Raw genomic sequence first — 20134 nt, 5'->3', positions numbered from 1 at the left:
TTTTCTTTTTTTCTTTTTTTTCTTTTTTTAGAAAAATACACCAAAAGATGCAAATTAACATCTCTTTTTTAAAGTAAGAAAATTATTTTATTGTCTAAAATGCCTAAATAAATAGTTGTTTAAATGCAAAAAGTAAATATACTTTGTACAGGTTTTGCTTTATTGCTGCTCTGAATGTGTTGTTTTGTCAACAAATGGCATTTTTGAGTCTTCATGCTCCAGTTAACAATTGAAAATCAGGTACGCATTTAAAAAACAAAACCTTTTTATTCTAGTCTCATTTAAGTGTGTTCCTCTTTTTCTGCTTTTACATATGAAACACTTTGATTTTTATCTGTGAGTAGTGATGTTTAAAGAAAATGTTTCTGGATCATCCAGAACTTCATGCTGAGAGATTCAAGTCCAGTGAGCCACCAGTAAAGAGCTTGATCCAACATTGGCACCTTTATCCACTATAACCATCAATTACAGACTGAATTTCTGCCAAAAAAAATGTCTGGGACATTTAGAAGGAAAAATCTCCATCCTGTTTTCATCCGACTGCAGATTGTTTCTCCTCCAGGTTTCCTCCCAGTTTTGCCCCAAGGCAAAGCAACAAATAAAGAGAGGGATCAAAACCATAAAGCAGATTTTTCTAACAATCTGGTGACAATATGTGGTTGTTTGACCATCATGGAAGTGATTTTAGAGATAAATCGGCGATCAAAACGATAAAATGTTGGACCGGAAATCCCACCCAGATCGGAACCATTTAGCAGAAATCTGTTGGTTCTCAAACAGCATCATCCATTCATCACACGGTTTGTTTTTATATTAAAAACATTACATTATGACTGTTTATTAGAAATCTGACATGTTTCTGCCTTCCAGACGATTAAACATTATTTTGGAAAAACGTAAAACAAAAACGCAGCTTCTTCCTTTTAAAAATGTGTATTTATTTCAAATATTTACACTCTGAAAAACACATTTATTTACATTCACATTCATGTGTTTTCTATCAGGCACACAGTTGCATGTTTCACAAATACTTGAGGAGCTTCATTAGCGTTCAGCTGCTTGTTCCAGCTCCGGACTAATTAAAACTATATTTTTGTGCGACCCTGACAACCTCGGTGTGTTTAGCTGGTTTTAATATTCACATCAAATAATAACCAGCAGGCCTGCTCCCTTTTCTAAATCAACAAAACGCATCAGGCTGTAATTAAACGGGAAAGTGAAAGTTTACGCTCTTTAATAACTGACGCGTTCACGTAACGTTGGAAAAAAAAGTGTTTCTTTATATCTCTGTCATGTTTAGTTTATTAGAGTTGATTGCAGCTTCCTGCAGTTTGTTTTCCTCAAATGTAAACACAGAAAAAAGAGGTAAAACATCTGATAATCATGTTTGTTTCCTCCAGGGAGCATCTGGTGTTGCTCACTGCAGCAGTTCATGACGCCATGATCGTTATTCCATCCCTGCAGGTCGTGCAGCATAACACAAATACCAACCGCTTTTAAAGCGACAGCATCGTGATGTAGCAATCAGAAATGGAGGCAGTAGAAAGTCTTTTTGTTTCAGTGGCTTTTAATTTTCCCTTTAGGGTCATCCTTCCGCCTTCATGTTGGAAAAAATGGAAAAAGGTTTATAAAAATAAAATGCACTAAGAATAGATCAGTATGTACATCCTTTAAGAAAAACAAATCCAGGAAATCAGCACACGTTTTGGGGTGGACTTCAAAATTCACAAGTTTTTGCAAAGCATCAATCTGTAGCGTAGACTGTTGTTGCTCTTGTTGTCCACTAGAGGGCAGAAAATGAGATAGCAGCAGTGAAAAATGAAGAAGGCCCCGTCAACTTAAATGGACAGATTTTAAGTCAACACCCCGCAAAGACACAGAATCTGACCCACTGTTCTTAGTCCACCTTCTAGTGCAAATAATACACTTAAAATAAAACAAAACTAACTTACAAGTGACTTTTCAGCAAGATGTAGCAGCTGGTTTTAAGTCAATAATTTATTGATATTGATTAAAAAATTATATTTCCATTGGCAGATTATTTAACTTATAACAAAACATTTTTCCCATGTTACAAGCGAAATAATCTGCCAGTGGAACTAGTGAATTTTATACAAATACTAAGGAATTATTGACTTAAAAGAAGTTCCTATATTCTGCTGAACAGTTCCTTGTAAGTTAGTTTTGTTTTATTTTATTTTAAGTGTATTCTTTGCACTAGAAACTAAACAAAAATACAGGTAAAACTTTGAGTTTTTACAGTGCACATTTCCATTGTTCTCAGATGGAACAAAGAAGTTTGTTTAAATGAAACAAAATTGAGAAAAAAAAACAAAAAAGATCTGGAAGTAAAAACATTATAAAATGACAGATATTTTGGTGTAGACAATCTAAGCTTTTTAAAACTGTTATATTTTGTGCACATGTGCCCTGCTTTTTATTTTCCATATTTTTGAGTGAAAGTGTTACTAAGCATTGAGAGTAATGTAGATATTTTTGGAAACATTGTCAGATAAAAGTTAAGTAGTTTATGTTTCAGTTTAAATTGATTTTTATTTTGCCTGTTAAATTTAGATCTTCCTTCTGTAAAGGATGAACTTCTATAAGTGATAAGATCCTAAATATAATTCTTCTCCTTTTGTTTGTTGTAATGTGTAATGTTTGTAAGTCATCTTTAAACGACAGTAGCACATTATTTCCTCTAGTCCCCAGAAATCAGGACTAAACAGCACTACCTGGTGGTCAAATGTGAAATTGCTTCCTTATTTGTTTGCGATTTTAATGAAGTACTTTACCGCCATCTGGTGGTTGGAGTTATATCCAATTATAACTAATTACATTATTTTTCATATTTAAAATTCTATTTTATATCAGTTGTAAGTGCTATTTTCAAATTAACCATCCTTACATAATTCTTTTCATCTGCCAGATGGCACAAAGACATTTTTTTAATATAATTTAAAATAAACCCAGGCTCAGATGTCTAAAGTGTTTACAGGGTAAAAATATAAATATTTACTGTAATATTTACTGAAATAGCAGGGTTTTTTTTAAAGGTATTTGAAGCAGAAGTCATTCAGTTTCTGTGTAAATCGGTTCTGGACCTGATCAGACCAGAAAAGTTCTTCAGATTTTGTCTTTGCAGAGCAGAAACTGCTGAGTCCGGTCTCAGTTTACCCACGCTCCAAACTACCGTTTTAGTCTCTTCTGCCAACCAGTGTTATCAAAATTTTGTTCAGTTTTTGATCCCGTAAGACAAAAGAGGAATTTCCTCAGGAGAGTCTGATGCTTGCAGCAGTTTGATCGATTTTAAGAAAACCTCGATCGGCTCCAATCGGCATCGATCGGCTCTGATCGGCATCAATCGGCTCCGATCAGCATCAATCGGCTCCGATCGGCATCAATCGGCTCCGATCGGCCCTCTAACTGATGAGAAACGCTCCGAAGAAGCTGCTCTTCTCGTCCATGTCCACAGCAGAGGCGTTGGTCACCGTCACGAACAGGCGGTCGCCGGTGGTGAGCGGGAACAGCCCCCCCTGGTGGGCGGAGTGCAGAGAGAAGTCGGAACCGCGGGACCAGCAGGAGGTCCGGCTGGTCTTCATCAGCAGGATGGGAACCGGGTAGGAGTTCACCTGGAGCAGAGCCACAGAAAACCAGACAAAAATACATTATTTTGTATGAAAGTCTGAAATACAGCAGACCAAAGATTTTATCAGCTCTTCTGATGAAAAAAATGCTTATGGTGAACAAAAATAAAGCAACGCAACTCCAACTAAAAACAAGTTTTCAGAAACAAGACTTTGTTTCAAACCCGGCCCAAACCCAGTTAGATGATTAGCATGTGGCTAAGAAGCAACAGCTGCTTTGTTTCTATCATCGTGCATTAAATATATTCGAACTGAACTAAACTGGTTTGATCAATCAGGGATTAAAATTTGCTTTGAAGAAAGCATTTTGCTAATACCCCTAACATGCTAAGTACCGTGCTAAATAGCCTAGCATGCTAACATGCTAAGTACCATAGATATTATGACCAAAACAAATATTTTGTGTAAAAGTATAAAGTAAGGATCCAGGTAAGATACAGGCAACATTTAAAGCCTTTTCTTTGCATTTATTTATGTGTATTCTGTTTAATATGCATAAATAAATGCTTTATGTAGAATAGAATATACTTTATTGATCCCCTGGGGAAACTGCTTATTAGTTGACAAGCTACTCCATCTAAAATCTTAAATATTACTAGTAGAATTAAAACAAAAAGAGATACAATTTATAATATGTATGCCTAAGAGTGATTTAGGTAGTCCAATATAACTGAATATAAATAAATAAATAAATAAATAAATAAATAAATAAATAAGCACGCACATGCAAATATGTTAATCTTGTAAAAATAAAAATGTTAAGATAAAAATGCCTTAATCTGTAAATATGTTTTACTCAAATTCACCTGATTCAGATTCACTAAAGGAATGCTGTTACTGCATTTTACGCAATAAAATGTTAATTTTCTTATTTAAAAAAGGAATTAATAACATTTCTAATATTTTTAACAAAAGCTTAATAGTGAAAGTGAATGTAAAATGTGTAGATTGTTCCAATTTAATCGATTAATCAATAGAATAACTATTGAAATAGCTGTGTATTGCATATTGTTTAATAAGCTGTGACATCCCTCAGCTGTCAGAAACATGTCTGTAATCTGATGGGGTGCTGACGTGAGCCATCATCATAGAACAATCTTTGTGAATATTTTCTCCTTCTTGAATCTTGCGGCCCAGAAAATTGATTTCTTTTGGGCCTCAACATCTGTGTCGGTGCCGGAAAAAAAGCAACACAAACCAGAACCAACACATGTGGGCCGTCATGGATGGATGAGAGAAAGTCTCTGGAATGACGTTGAATGTCTTGAGACTATTTTTATTTGTGTTAGGAAACAGTTTCCACCAGAGCAGCTGATTAGAAAATTACTTTCTCCAGGTTTGACTTTTAGTTTTACCGGTAAATAATGAGAAACGTTTCTGTTGAGCTCATTTTTGAGTTAATGTAATTTTTCTCCAGCCTGTAATGAGCTGCAGGTCTCTGGATGTCACGAAGCAGCCATGCTCACTGTCTGGCTCCACATTAGTCACCAGTTTTGACTGATCGACGTCAGGGGACGCAGCGCTTTGGCTCCTTCTGATGTGAATCATCACAAACTAAAGACATGAAATGTTCAGGACAAGCCGGCTTTTTATCTCACAGGCAGGCGGTTTGGACCAATTATCACCAACATCAGCGTTTAATTTCAGACTTGAATGTTTATGCAGATCCATCCCAGCAGGGGTGGTGAGTCACCAAAAACAGATTACAGGTCCACTACTATGCTAGGATAGACTAAAGCTCAGTTCTGCTTATTTTGAGCTCATTAAGGAATGAGCTGCGCAATTAGGTTATGCAAATGAGCTGCTGCAGGCCACGCCCCCTAACTCTGTGTTTACATTATTAGATACATGAAAATGGCTCCACAGAAATACAGAGGGACAAACAAAGAAGAAGTGGAGCCTCCTGACCAGCCATCAAACCTTTAACCTCTGAAGGATGAAACAGATCTGACACACATTTATATCCTTATTAAACTCTGAGGATTCTGCTTCAGTTCAGTAAAGCAGCTGAAATCAACACAATAATTCAGCAAAAAGACAGTTTCTTTTCTTAAAATATGTGTTTGAGAGGTTAGAGAAGAAACACTTCTCCTAATACGCAAAAATAAACTTCCATTTTGCGCAGGTATTGTGAGTAGCGTAACATCACAGGGTTTCCCTCAGTGTATTATAAGCCTGGCGGGCCACCAGGCTTTCCTTCAGCCCCACCAGGCTGAAACGCTGGTGAGGACTGCATTTGTTTATATAATTTAGATTTTTTTTTTATGTAAGAATTTATAGTTGGTGTTTAGAAATTGTTAAAAATGTCTTCCAATAACACGTAAAAATCCAGTGATATTTTGTAATTTCCTGTCAACTTTAAGCATTTTTAAAGTAATATTCCTGGGAGAAAACCTCCATCAGACACAGGGTTAGCAGAGGCTAGCATTCAGCGTTAGCTTATGCTGACAAATCATGTTGATGCCAAACAGCAACAGAAAACAGAAAACACATCATCATGTACTTACATCACCATCATTTGCAGATTAGACACAAACACTAGGACCTAAACCTTCCTTCAGTCCAAGTTTTTTGGTAAATCCTGCCAAGTACTGCTGGTAGTTTTCAGAGGAATCCTTCCTAAACTGATCGGCGTAAACTACAAACTCAACATCGCAGGGACATTGCAAGTAGAAATAAACCGAAGCCACTTAGCTCTGTTCTCCATGTCTGGAAGAAAATGCATGAACACAAGCTGTGTACTGCAGCTGATAAGAAAATATCTTCCTTTTCCAGCAGCCATTGTACAGCAGGAGCTTGTAATGAAGTGGGTGGAGCTCCAAAATGGAAGTAGAGGACCATGAAAAAGTGAATTTTGCATGCTACTGGATCTTTAAGATGCAGCTGATGCGTGAAATGCAGTGATATTGCTGCCAAATTAAAAAAGAGGTGTTCACCTTTTTGTAGACGTACTGCAGCAGGGGTTTTCCCCGGTCCTCCGCCTCCTCGCTGTTCTCCTCCAGGGAGTGGGTGTGCCTGAAGTACGTCTGGGCGTAGACGTAGTAGAGGCCAGGATGCGACACCACCAGCTCCCCATCCAGCAGCTGGACGTCCTGCAGGAACGCCAGGCCCTTCTGACCCTCCCACCACGAAATCTTCTGGCCCTGAACGCGTCGCCCTGCAGGAACTGCAGCTGAAACCAGAAGAAATCACGTTTCATTTGAAACATGGGGTTGAGAAAAAAAAATCTGGAATACATTGTCTCTGCAAAAATGTAAAATTAAACATTAGCATTTATGGTGGCTAAAACTTTTAGCAACTCAACATTCATTTTACTAAGAGAAAGCAAAAAACCATTTTATAACCATTGCAACAATGACAAATGTAATATTTAAAAAATGAAATCCTCACCTCTGCTTCCTGTTACATAGAAGCTAGCATTAGCATTGCAGTACAGCTAGTTTCTACAGGACCACTTTACACCACTTTACAATTTGCTGTATTTGTAATTACTTAAGCTGTTAGCAAGAGCGTGCCATAGAGGAGGACAAAATAAAAACAAGAGCTGAATTCAAATCTAAGTATACTCCTCCTGTTTACATAGAAGCCAGCATTAGCACTGCAGCACAGCAAGCCAATACAAAAAGTTAGAAAAGTAGAATTTGAAAATTACCATAAACTATTGTTCTTTTTAAACAATTTCAATTCTTACCAAGGGAACAGATTTCAAAAGGAGGGAAAAATTTTTAAAAAACAAGAAACAAGAGACTTTTTTGTCAGGTTAATTTAGAAGCTAGCATGAGCGATGAAGCATTGCTAGCTGCTTTTGGAAGCTATACTTGTTTGTATTTATACTGTTACTTATCATTCATGCAGTTATTATTATCACATAATTTAGGCCTGATGTAATCCATGTATTTCTTCATTTACACTGATGTATTTATTATTACAAGCTATGTTTATGTTGGACGCTTTATCTTTAGCATTTAGCTTTGTTTGTAAAACTGATTCAGCTCCAATAAAAATACATTTGAAACAGGATTCTTTCTATCAAATGTAGTCAGTAAAGGTTCTCTCACCTCCTCCGTCTCGCTCCAGTTTGGGCACAAAACTTCCCGTGACATGAGCGGCAACTTTGGGGCGAGGTGAAGCCCTGTCCTCCATCACTAGTGAGGGCAACACACGGGACACTTCATCTGTTATGAAGAGAAAAGATGAGGACAAAACACAGATAAGAAATCTCTTTAAGTGTTAAATTTCCAACATGTTAATCTTCAGGACTTCACTGAGGCTTGAAATAAGGTAGATAAAACAATGTTTTGTTTTTGTTCATTTCTTTGCTAGCACGTTAGCTAGAGGTTTGGTTGCTGTTTTTGGGATGGTTGTCCTGTTGATGATCCAATTTGGTCAAATATTCATTTGAAATGTTTTTACATTTTACTCTGAAATACTTCAAACAGAGCAGACTGCACACTTCCTGTGGATTGTCCCTGATCATCAGTTAATTAAGGTATTATTTGTTCTCTTTCTTAGAGAGAAGACGCTTTATTCTGAAAAACCTTTCCAAACAGGCCTTCACAGTCTAACATGATCTTGTTTTTTTATTCCTGAAATGATTGACAGTTATTGATTATAGATGATTAGCAGAAACAATATTTTCTCTAAGCTCATTGCTGATATCTGTCCACCCCTGGCTTCATGTTAGTAAGGACACGATGCAAGGATTATTTTAATAATTAATTATTTGGACGATTAATCGATTAATCATATTTGAAAAATCACACATTCTGCAGGTTTTCATTTAACCACTTAAGTAATATTAGAAACACATAAAAAATGCAAATAAACAAATAATTCAATTCAGTTTAATAAGAAAGTAAAATTTTCATAGCCTGAAATGCAACAATGTATCATTATTTCAGTAGATCTGAACCAGGTGAAGCTAAAACTAGATTCAAAATGCAAAATATATGTATTTTTGTATAGATTTGGCTTTTTGGCTCTGTACTCTAATTAACAATTAATTAATTGCTAAATTACTTGACGATTATTTAAATAATTGATTAATCATGACTAATCGTTTCAGTCCTACTGTTATATATTTCATCTGCAGCACCTGGCACTATTTTCACTCACTTTGTAATTTAGTTTTTTATCTGTGTTTTGCTTTGGGGATTATTTAATCTCTTTTAAAAACCTCCTAGAGACCAGATGATGTTTCTATCATGACATCAGAGGAGCGTTTTTTTCTTGATTTTGTTGTTTTTCATTTTCCTCACCTCTCACTGCTGATGAAATCCGCCTCTGGTAGCGCTGAGACAGAGACTGCAGGAAGAACAGATGAAAACAATTATTTGGAGTCACACAGATGTGTGTTCAGTGCTTTGCTGGTTACTTCAGTACCTTCACAAACTCAACAGCATTTTTCTCTGACACGTCTCACTTTAACAAGCCCTGAGGCATCACATCACGTTACTCAGCACAGAACAACAACATGAGCTGCAGCTTTACGCCTTATCTGCAGCGAAGCAGTCGGCTCTGCCCAACATGCAGCTATTTGACCCTGGAAATGTGCTGACACCACGACCAGGAAGTTTCTTTCGCTGAATAACAAGGAGCTTTCATGTTCCTGTAAACCGATCACTCGCTGCTTCCTCGTCTTGCTCAGTTTATCAGCAGCTGCAACCAAACTGATGAAAAACGAAACTGAATTTAGAAAAAAACGCAGGATTAAATTTAATATTTGAGCTTTTTCATTCCTGTTTCAATCAATGAAAGTCTTTTATTACATTTTAACTTCCTGAAATGTTGATATGCATGACTTTATTTGGAGGTGCCAATGTAATTTGGGGCTTAATATGAATAAATATAGCAATTAATTCTGTGAAGGCATGTTTGTTAGCATAACATTTGACTCATTTTGAGAAAAACCTCTGGACAGATTACAAAGAAACAGTCTGAAAAATAAAAATAAAAATCCATCCATCATAACATTTAGAAAGGAAACTGGTTCTTTGTCCCAGAAATGGAGGCGTTTTAGAGCAAAATGTGTGAATAAAATCCAAAACAAAAGTGAAAAACCTTGTGAAAATACGGGCTGAAGCGCCGCTCAGAGAGGAAGAAGCCATCACCCCAACAGTGACATAAAAAACTGGTCTGCATTTTGCAAAATGCATGTTTGAAAATGTGAAAAAGACCCAAAAAATTTAACCAAAATTTAAGTACCATCCAACAGTCAATTGAATTTTGAGCAAATTTTTAAAATATTGCAAAAAAAGAAAAAACAGAGAATTATGATTTATGTTTTTAGCAAATCAGCCGGCGACACAGAGCTTAATTATGTCAGACATCAATGTTAAAATGTAGAGATTGTCAAGTAGAATGAACCACACATCTCTTTTGGACTTTCCTGCCTCTGGTAAGGCACAGACCCAGCAGTGGATGAGAACATTTTGCAAAGTTTAAATATTAGTTTAAACAGTCTGTATGTTGTGACAGTTTGGTATGAAACAGATAATCTGTGAAAAAAATCAAGTCTTTCTGCCTTCTCCCAGTGCTGACTAGAAACAACCAATCGGTCTTAGCGCTGTGAATCACAATCTCACGTGGCGCTGCTCTTTCCCCCACTCTTTGCTCTTTGCTACTGCTAGCTTCTCTTGTCATGAATGCTAGGCTAGTTAGCATAGCCACCAACAACGGCGGATAAACAGTTTTCCTGTAACATTTAACTGTTTTTCTGCCATTAGCACATTTAGCATCATATACATGAGAATGATTGACAGCATTAAGACCCTCCTGCTGGCTCTGATTAGTTGTTTTCAAATTATCCGTCTCTTATTTAACAAAAACATAAAAAACACTTTTTTATATAAAAGTACAGCAGCTTCAATGCAATACGTCAAGATGTGAAAGAAAAGAAAACGTGGAAACACGGATAGTTTTGCCTTGGAACACCATCCTTGTTTTAGAGTTTTAATTGTGAGTTTTTAGCATTTTTGCATGATTTCTCATGAGGAATTGCAATTTTAAAGGATTCTCCATACTTGCAGGTAAAAGTGTCTCAGTAGGATGACTGTAGTTTAGTCAAACTACAGCTGGTAAAACAACCAACTTAAGAAAGCAGCAAAGTCTGAGAAGGAGGAAAATGTACAAATATGAACAGTGAAATGAAGAAACTCAGTGTGTGTGTGGTGTGTGTGTGTGTGTGTGTGTGTGTGTGTGTGTGTGTGTGTGTGTGTGTGTGTGTGTGTGTGTCGGAGCAGAGCAGGTGAATGCATTCCTGCACTGATTAGACCACAGAGGATCACATCACATCTATGAAGGAGCTCATTGTGTAACTGACAGAGATTTGGATCATTTCGGCATTTTTCCTGCCGCCTCTGTTCACAGGAAGCCACTGATAATCATATTAATAAGGATAAGTACCTGCCCTCCGCTCTGTTAAAGGAGCTCTCATTGTTCCCAGCTTATCCAAAACCTAAAGAATGAACCAAATTATTGCAACAGTTGGAGGTTTTTTTTCATATCAAAAGGCTGACACGAAAGAAGAAACAGCAATGGCGGATAAAAGTAGCTTCTTGGAATCGTAATTTTCAGGGCAGTTTTGAGTTTTGAGTGTGTGGGAAGTTTTGATGCAGAGCAGAGGAGGAAAAATTAACTTGTTGAACCTCCGCAGCTTGCCAAAAAGTGACAGCATATTAAACTAATCAAGAGAGGGGGTTGTAGCTGCATTTACTCAAACAACGTTTTGGAAAAAGTTGTTTAGGGAGTAGTTTTACTACACTGTATTTTCTAAATTTTACTTGAGGAATATTTTATAGGCCTGTCACAATTGTTTAACAATAAATTGTCCCAGAAGCTATGGCGATAAACGATAATATTGTTGATTGGAGACCATTTTCAAACAATATATTCTCAATAAACTTTAAATTCTGATAAACTTTTAAACACTGCAACTGGAAGGTATTTTAAATATCCAAAATAAAGAAACAAAACAATAGAAATAGCAAATAAAATGAATTTTAAAAGCTCTGTAAACAAAATTGTCCAGCAAAAAAAGACTAGTTGAGTCCAAAACTCCAAACTGAAGAGTTTGTAAAAAATAGAAAAACTATAAATCATGCAAATAGAAAATATTGAGCTCACCTTAATTTATCATTTGATTTGTTTATTTATTTTGGATATTTAAATATCTTCCTGTTCTTGCATTATTATTATGCCATTATCATTAAATTACATGAAAATATTATCAAAACAACAATATTATCATTTATCGCAATAACTTCTGGGACAATTTATTGTCCAGAAAAATTCATGGTGACAAACATTCATACATGACATATTTTAACATGCATCTATTAGTTTAATATGTTTTATGCTGGAAAATTTGATTTGAAAAATGTTTCTTCTGCTCAGATCTGTTGCTCTGTTATTATGTTTTTGGTTTATTATTTCACTTTCATCTTTAAAGTGCTGAAATGTGTCCATTTTTCTGTCTATCTAACATCGTAAAATGTTATTATCAGTTACTCAGAAGTTGAGAAGCGTTTCTAAGGAGTACGTTTTCACTTTTACTTCAGTGAAAACATGTTGATGTAATGCTACTCTTACTTGAGAACTATCTGTGGGTAATCTGCTGACCAACAAGCTGCTGTGTTGCTGGGTTGCCAGATAAGAGCCAGGTGTGATACCTTTTCGATGAGCAGGTGGAGCTGCTGGGTCACCTGCCAGCATGGATCTCCCCGTACAGCCGTGATGCTCTGCAGGTCGGAGCCTGTCAGACAGGAAACGCTGCTCCTGGCGAACGTCTCTTTCATCTGTGGAGACAAAATAAAAACAGTTTCAAAGCAATTTTCTTGAAAATCCACCTCAATCATTGCTTAAAAAGGAGGCAATCTCTGTTTTCCTAAAAGGCTGAGTCAACATAAAAGTTTCCTGGCAGGTGTCCCGTTCTTTGCTTCTTATCTGTTTATGTTTCATTTCCCACTTATTGCTGCTCCATTTTATGTGAGTTAATGATTAATTGTTGTAAACACAGACCAGGAGTCTCTCTGGAATAAATCCAGTTTAGCAGAAGAAGCACGCATGCTCCGCAGAAACTCATAAAAACGGCTGAAGTCTACCTCCAAACTTTCCTGTCACCTCTGCGCATGTGTTTGCACATATTTAACGTGAACATGCATGGTTTCAAACGTCAATTTTCCAAAAACAGAAACGTTTTTTTAACAGATATCATGCAAGAGTTTGCAGAAAACGCAGAATCTGTTGCACCAGCATCCGTCTGACGCACAACGCGCGCTGTGCGCAAACAAAAACCATCAGCCCGCATCTTTTCCCCCGTTTCCTCACCGAGTTCAGAGCCGAGGTGAAGTGCAGCACCGTGATGGTGACGACCACCGTCTGCAGCAGAACCGCCACAAGCAGCAGGACGCCCAGCTTCGGACCGGAGCCCGTCATAACGACAGACCGCCGTCCGGTACCAGCAGCGCAGCAGCCGCGTCCCGACCCGTCTCCAGAACTCCAGAACTAGAACAATGGCTCAGAGGTGGACTCTTTAACTTCTTGCCCTCCCCATTCCTGCACACAGGAGGAGGAGGAGGAGGAGGAGGCGGGTCCGGAGAGTAAAAAGCTGCTCCCTGTTTGAGTTTCTCCTGCAAGGAGAGATTGTTTCATTTCTGCTCTGAGAAAACACAGATAACTTTCTATAGTTTATTGTGAGGTTCATATCTACACATCTACAAAAAAACAACTCTGACACAATAAAACCCAGAAGAATGGCACCTGCATGACTTCTATTTTAACGCCACATATTTAAGCCCACGGATCGCATGTAAAGGGCAGAATCAGGAGAGGAGAACGTTCTGGTTTCAGTTGGCCACATGAGGCGGGAAATGTCGACCGAAAAACAAAGAATTTTAACTGTAACTTTACACAAATACCCACAAAAACATGTCGACTTTCTTTTAGAAAGGTTAAAGTTCAAAAAAGTTCCAACAAATTATTTTCATAGTGTATTTGCGGTTGCCGTTTATGTAGCATTAGCACAGCTAGCGTTAGTAGCTAGCTGTGTTGGTGTTAGCTGTGCAGCACAAATCCAATATGGCAGCCGCAACTAAGCGGTTCAGTTGACCTTTTCATAATTTTTGGTCACTTACTGAGTTCTTTACAACTTCTGTTAATGAACATTATCCTTCAGGATTCAAATGAAGTGTAGGAAACTAATAAAAACTTAAAAAATAATAATAATAAAATTAGCAAAAAATGACTGGACATTATTTTTGGAAGGTGACAATATCTAAAATACTCAAAAGAAAAATGTGACAGATACAATGCTACCTGATTGGCAGCCAATCCTGGGGTGTTATTTTTTCCTTAGCTCTGATTGGCTGTGGCCTGAAGAGATAAGGAAGACTGGATGTTAGCTTCTGTTTGACCTGTTAAAATGGGAAACTGTAAATGGTTTTAGAAAGGATCACAAGCCTCTCATGAATACAATATTACATAATTACATTATTTGGTGGTGTTACTAATGCTAGTTAGCCTGGTCACTGAGCAAAATAATTATCAAATTTATGTGGGTGTGAGGTGTTTTCTGAATAAACTGTAATTCTGGCTTGAAAAATGGTCCAATTTGGTTGCAGCGTCTATAAAAAGCTACCAGTATCTCCACTATTTATTATTTTTGATTGAAATAGAACGTGTCAACTTGCCAAGACTGTTTTCAGCATGTTGCTAATAATAATTAGCAAAACAAGAAGCAAATCCCAGTAGTTTTCAGAGTTAAAACTGGAAAATCGGTTCCACTCAAAGCCCTGATTTCAAAATCCAATATGTATGCCATGCTTGTAAAATATTTTTATTTGAACTTCTCATAGTTTGGGTTTCCTAAATTCATAATTTTAATGAATGTGATAAGTTTGTGTTTAAATGCCAAAAAAATTTAATCCCACAAGTTTTCAGATTTGAAACTCTGCAATAAAATCTGAACAACTTCACAAATTGGAAACTGTAGAACTTAGCTATCCAGCCTGGAGTGATTTCAGCTTTTCAACACTTTTTAAATACTGAAAATGCACTAATTCAAGGCAAGACACTGTTTTTCTCTCTGACCTCTTGAAGCAGGGAGTTCCCCAACCCGAGGGGCCCGGACCACATGGGTGACCTTTAAGGCCTGTCGAAGATTTAGGAACCACATTAGTGGGGCTCTACCAGATGATCTAGAGCAGTCAGCACTGTGAGTCAGAAGATTACTGATGCAGGCTGGAGCCAAAGCAAAATGTACACCCAGTGCTAACAGTGTTTGAAGACCAACAGGGGCATGAATGTTGTGCCATCTTTTCAGAAAGTCTTGGAGAAAATGGAGACATGGGTGACTTCACTGTATCGAACAGAGCAGACATAATTCATCCGCCTCTTGAAGACAAACAGAAAACACGGTTCCAGGTTCTGGAATGAAAATAAAAGTCGGGGAAATCCGTTAACTCAGTTTATTAAACTGGAACCACAAAAACAAAGCTCAAGTGTTGTTTACAGGACAGACAGAAGTCAACAAAACACCACGTGTAAAACGAGGTCATCGACAAACAGCAGAGGATTATTAATACCAGCTGAAGTGTCTCCATAATCAAACTAAAGATTATTTTTTCCAGAAATCTGGTTCCTTTTGATTCACGTTTAGGGGTTTGAAAGTTTGTATTTCTAAAACCTCTTCAAACTGAGTCATTGAATCATTCCTTAAACAGTTTATCGCTTATCTAATAGTATCTTGACCTTTCTCTGTACTTTCTCAGTTTCATCATTATGGTTGTCTCTCATATCAGTAGTATTAATATCACATAGTTATATTGACCCAAACTTTCACATTGGTGCATCTACTGTAATTGCTACAATAGATTAAAAACCGTTGTGATTGCTTAATGGTTGTTGGGGCTCATCTTTTCATTACTGTTTAGTTTTATTTTGTTGTGACTTTTTGTTTGTCTAATTCAGGAAGTTTTAGTTTTTAGAGTGCATTTGCTAGTTTTTCTTAGTTATTATTTGTTAGATTTTGTTTAGTTAGTTTAGGGTTCATAATTTCAAAAGGTGAAAGTGTTGTGATTATGCATACATCAGTTTGGTGATTAATACTCAACAGAAGATGCTATTTTTAAAAAATGGGTTCAAATTGTTGAACAACCAACTGATGCTGACGTTTTCTCCCATCTTGTTGTAGCCGCAATTTGCAGACAGGTAGCGTAAACTGCTAACCTGCTTCACATCAGTTCAAATGGCTAATAAATAAATTCATTAACACAAAAACAAAGGATATTATATCTAGAATTTTAGTATGTTTCCACCTAGTTATATATTTTTTTAATCGCAGATTTTATTTATTAAGTTTTTGTTATTTGTTAGCTTTAGTTAACTACACTAACCAGAATCCCGAGTCTCTGCTGATATGTAATGGGTGAGAAAATAGAAACTTTGGAACAAACCGTTTTAAACCACATTTGAGTGCAGTAAAAACCCAAAGGCTACAAATATTTCAGAAATGAGTACAGGCTGTACTGTAAATCCATCCCTCACGTTAAGTTTGGCGTCCAGAGAAGCTCTGGTCGTTGTTATCAATATATTGTTTTGCAGCAAAGCGGCCTGAGCCTATAAATGGATCGCGGTCCTGCTGGCTCACTCCTGCGTCTGCAACATCTGGCCTCAATCTGGCTCGTACGCCCCGCCGTCCTGGGGGAGAGCAGCTCACCGCTTAGGTTTCACTCCGCTCCACCCGCAGGGCCTGCTGGGGGTAACGCAGAGAAACACAAAGAGGATCATCTCAGAGGCGCTTTGTGTCCTGCTTTCAAATAGCCCCAGCATAAGTAATGCAGCTTGGACAGTTTTTGTCCCCACATTTATATTAATACAAGCTGAAAAGCAGAGTCAGAGTTGCTGAAAGGCGGCCAAGTTGTGATGAGGGAGAGCTGACTCCCTCCTACCTCTGTCGCCTCACACACTCTGCTTCATTCTTTCTTTGTCTGCCGAAACGTTTTTGAATTATCTCTCCGTCACAGGCTGAATTGTTTTCCTGAAATCCTCAGTTTTACTGTCAATGAGCGCATTTCAAATCATTTATCACCGGCCCATGCAGTTTATTATGACTCAACTTTATTGCTTTTATTGTCATCCCATTGTGATTTAATAGAGGTACAAATTTATGTCCAGGCTTGGGTCAGGTCATAGAAGAATGCTTCTATGACCTGACCCAAACAGGCATATGGAGTCTTCTCCAGGTCATAGCACATCTGGACTAAAGACGTCCACGTCTTGTTTTTATTTCCTCACAGTTTTAGCAGTTATTCAGGAAACAGAAAATCTGATTGCATTTCGTTTGAAGCAATGCAACCAATCAAGTTTATGTTTATTAAACAAATGTTGCTTATCTTGTTTTTTTTTTTTTGGGGGGGGTTTCCCTTCTGCTAACCAAGATTAAAAGTATGTTTTATATTTATGCGAGAGGTAGTGAAGTAATCACAAACAGTAGCCAAACTCTTCGTAGCAGACATAAAAGTAATCTTAGTTTAAAGAATTTCATAGGAATGCTAATGCAAGCAGATTAGCTAACAGCTACAAGTGCTAACAGCTAATTGTGTTAAAATTCAGCTGAGCTAAAACCTACCAAAGTTACAGCTAATTGAGCTAATTGAGCTAATAAAGCGAACAACTTCTCATAGCTAATTGACATAAACAGCTGACAATACTAACTACTGTTATACAAGCTATATAAAGCTAACAGCTACATGAGCTATGAGCTACTTTATAGAAATAGCTAACTGAGCTAAAAGCTACTTGAGTTAAAAGCTAATTAGGTCGCTTTTAACTAGCAGTTAGCTTTAATATCTGTTAGTTTAAGACATAGTTAGTATGACATGCTTAGCTTTAGCATAAGTTAGCTCAACCAGCTATAATATCAAGTAGTTCTTAACTCAAGTAGTTTTGAGCGCCATTAGCTGATAACTGGCAATTTTCTGTTAAGTAGCTGTTAGCTTTTATAGCTCTACCTTGTGATGATGTTCATATCACTTAAGTGGCTGTGTTAAAGCAGATGAAACTCAAAATGTCAGTTGTTTGAATAAATATTTTTGCTCAAGCTACTGACTGAAATAATACTGCTACGCTAATTGCTTGTTCAGTGACTCTAAAAGTCGCTAATGCTAATAGTTCCTCAATCCAATAGCAGAACTATAGTTAAGAATGACTTTGATCAACTAAAAAGAACTCAAGTTATCTTAAAGTGTTTTATTAAAGTAATGAGCAAAACAATGCAGACCTTCTTACACAGTCCACCCTGTATGTTTATCTGACATTAACTAAATACATAAATTTTGTGATATGCATAATATTTCTGCAAATTATTTATGAGTATCTTTGGACCCATTTGCTTTTCACGTTATAATATACTGGCCACCAAAAAAACATTACGTAAGAGAACATGTCAGAGTTCTGGCAGTTAAATATCACTAAAGACGATCATTTGGCTTAATATCGAGTTTCAACAATACCACAAAAATCTAGTTAAATTGCTAAAGCTATAATTTAACCCTTTTCAACCTTCAATCACAAACATAAGTCAGAGAAACACCCTTTAACCATTAAAACTAAATTTATGCGTGTGAACCTAATTCCAGTGTTTGTTGGTGTAGATTATTAATCTAAACAGGCACATCATTTGTAAAAACAATGACTAAGAGCAGTAAAATTTGCCAAGTTTCCCTCCTTCTCTGTGTCTCTGAGTGTCTGCCAAGGAAAACACCCTCCCAACACACACACACATTTAGGAAAACACACTCTGCTCATTTTGTCCATGCCAGCAGAGCACAGCTCCGAGTGCGGAACAATATTACTGATTTGTGGCTCCAAACACTCCCTCACACGACTCAGGATTCGGGAGGTGGGAGAACCAAAGCCGCCAATCCGCTTGATGGAAAACCCAAAGTTAGACCAATAAACATTCAGGAAAAAGTTAGGGGACTTTTCCAAAGTTTCCAAAATTATTCTGGCTCCGTTGTTGTTTTCTCAAGGATTTTTTCTGGTTTCTGTGTTATAATTTAAACTGTAGAATCTCTGTTTCTTTCTGCCTGTGTTTTTAAATTTATGTTGTGATGACGTATTACAGGGAGTCGTAACTCAAGGAGGGCGGGATATTAAAAACAGTCAGATTTGACTATATTTTTTGTCTTTTTTAGGTCAGGTCAAAAATCTGAAGGCAACCAACCTCATTTCCCTCCAAATAAAGATTTCTATTACAAACCTGAGAACTATCATAATAATAACACAACTCATAAACTTCTACATTCATGTTCATATTGTTAGTTTTACTGCTGTTTATTCAGCACAAAGAACATAAAAAACACACAAAGAAGAAAGAAAACGAGCAATTTCTGGGGGTTGTGTGCAGTGGTTATGAACAGTCAGTATCTTACCGTAAACAGTAGATGATTTTAGTTGGAAAAATTAGGTAAACATTTGGAACTAAAAGTTGTTCATGTTACCTGCTAACTTAGCTAAAAACAGATATTAGAATATTTGCTCAGGCTAATATCTATCGCAGCTAACTGCTTCACAAGCTAACAAACATTCAGGCTAATTGCTACTTAAGCTAGGTTACGGTGAGCTGTCTAATAGGTCAGCATGTTAATTCAACACTTTTTGCTTTTTTATTTCTAACCTACTTGTCTGGACAAATATATATTTTTAGTAATTTCAAAGTGAAAAATACTAAGATGATGCAAAGAATAATAATCTGAGTTTTTCTCATAATTATTGTATGAAAATAAAATGTTTGACAAAATGGAGGAAACCAAAACAAGAGTGAAACTTCTTACTTAAATAAAACCTCAAAGGAGAAAAGCTTGACAGCTGAGTTACTGTACTGTTATTTTTTACTAAGTGTGATTAATTCTTCTGAACTGCTAATAAATTATGAAATAACCTTTCATTTGATTTGTGACCCGAATCATTTCTGAGAGGCACCAGAGGACAGATTTTGACTCGGTGTTGACAGCTTCAGGTCTCATTTGATTAAATGTATAAATGGAATTTTAGTGACATGATTAATATATAACAAGATTTATTTTCTTCTCCTTTTATCATTAAATAAACACTTTGACAGCAGCAGAGGGTGAAAGTATGTTTGGCTTTGTTTGCACACTTTTAAATTGGGAGAAAGAAAGTGACTAACTGTAGCAAGCTCCGAAGATTCCCATGAAAAATCTGGAGAAAGTTATTTCTGCTTTGCATATTTACGTTTCCTGAAAAAACAGAAGTAAAAGAGCAGCTCAGTTCAGCCCAATCAAACAGCATCTGTCATTCAGCCGCTTCTCTGCCAAAACTCAGAGCAAAAACTGGAGTGTTTAATGTTTTTCAGTAATTTTCCTTGAAAAGCGAATGACTAAAGAATGCTTTATAATAGTTTTGTCAGAAAAATAGTGTAAAAAAAACTGGTAAGTGTTTAAAAAGCGGAGAAAGCCTTAACACAA

The 20134-nt window shown here is 36.8% G+C and overlaps 1 protein-coding gene across 1 annotated transcript; it reads right to left on the bottom strand.

The window, feature by feature from the left end:
• Positions 1–914: 914 nt before the first annotated feature.
• Positions 915–13189, bottom strand: tnfsf10 (TNF superfamily member 10). Its single transcript, XM_015013411.2, has 6 exons — positions 12975–13189; positions 12317–12442; positions 8906–8951; positions 7706–7822; positions 6584–6819; positions 915–3632 (listed from the first exon to the last, which is right to left on the bottom strand). Exons 1-6 carry the CDS (start codon positions 13080–13082, stop codon positions 3423–3425), a joined length of 843 nt encoding a protein of 280 aa, XP_014868897.1. The 5' UTR covers positions 13083–13189; the 3' UTR covers positions 915–3422.
• Between the last annotated feature and the right edge of the window lie 6945 nt (positions 13190–20134).

The sequence above is a fragment of the Poecilia mexicana genome, unplaced genomic scaffold (genome assembly GCF_051168715.1).
Source record: "Poecilia mexicana isolate PSO_F unplaced genomic scaffold, ASM5116871v1 scaffold_20, whole genome shotgun sequence".
Classification (NCBI taxonomy): Eukaryota; Metazoa; Chordata; class Actinopteri; order Cyprinodontiformes; family Poeciliidae; genus Poecilia; species Poecilia mexicana.
This window is presented reverse-complemented; position numbering and strand designations above follow the sequence as displayed.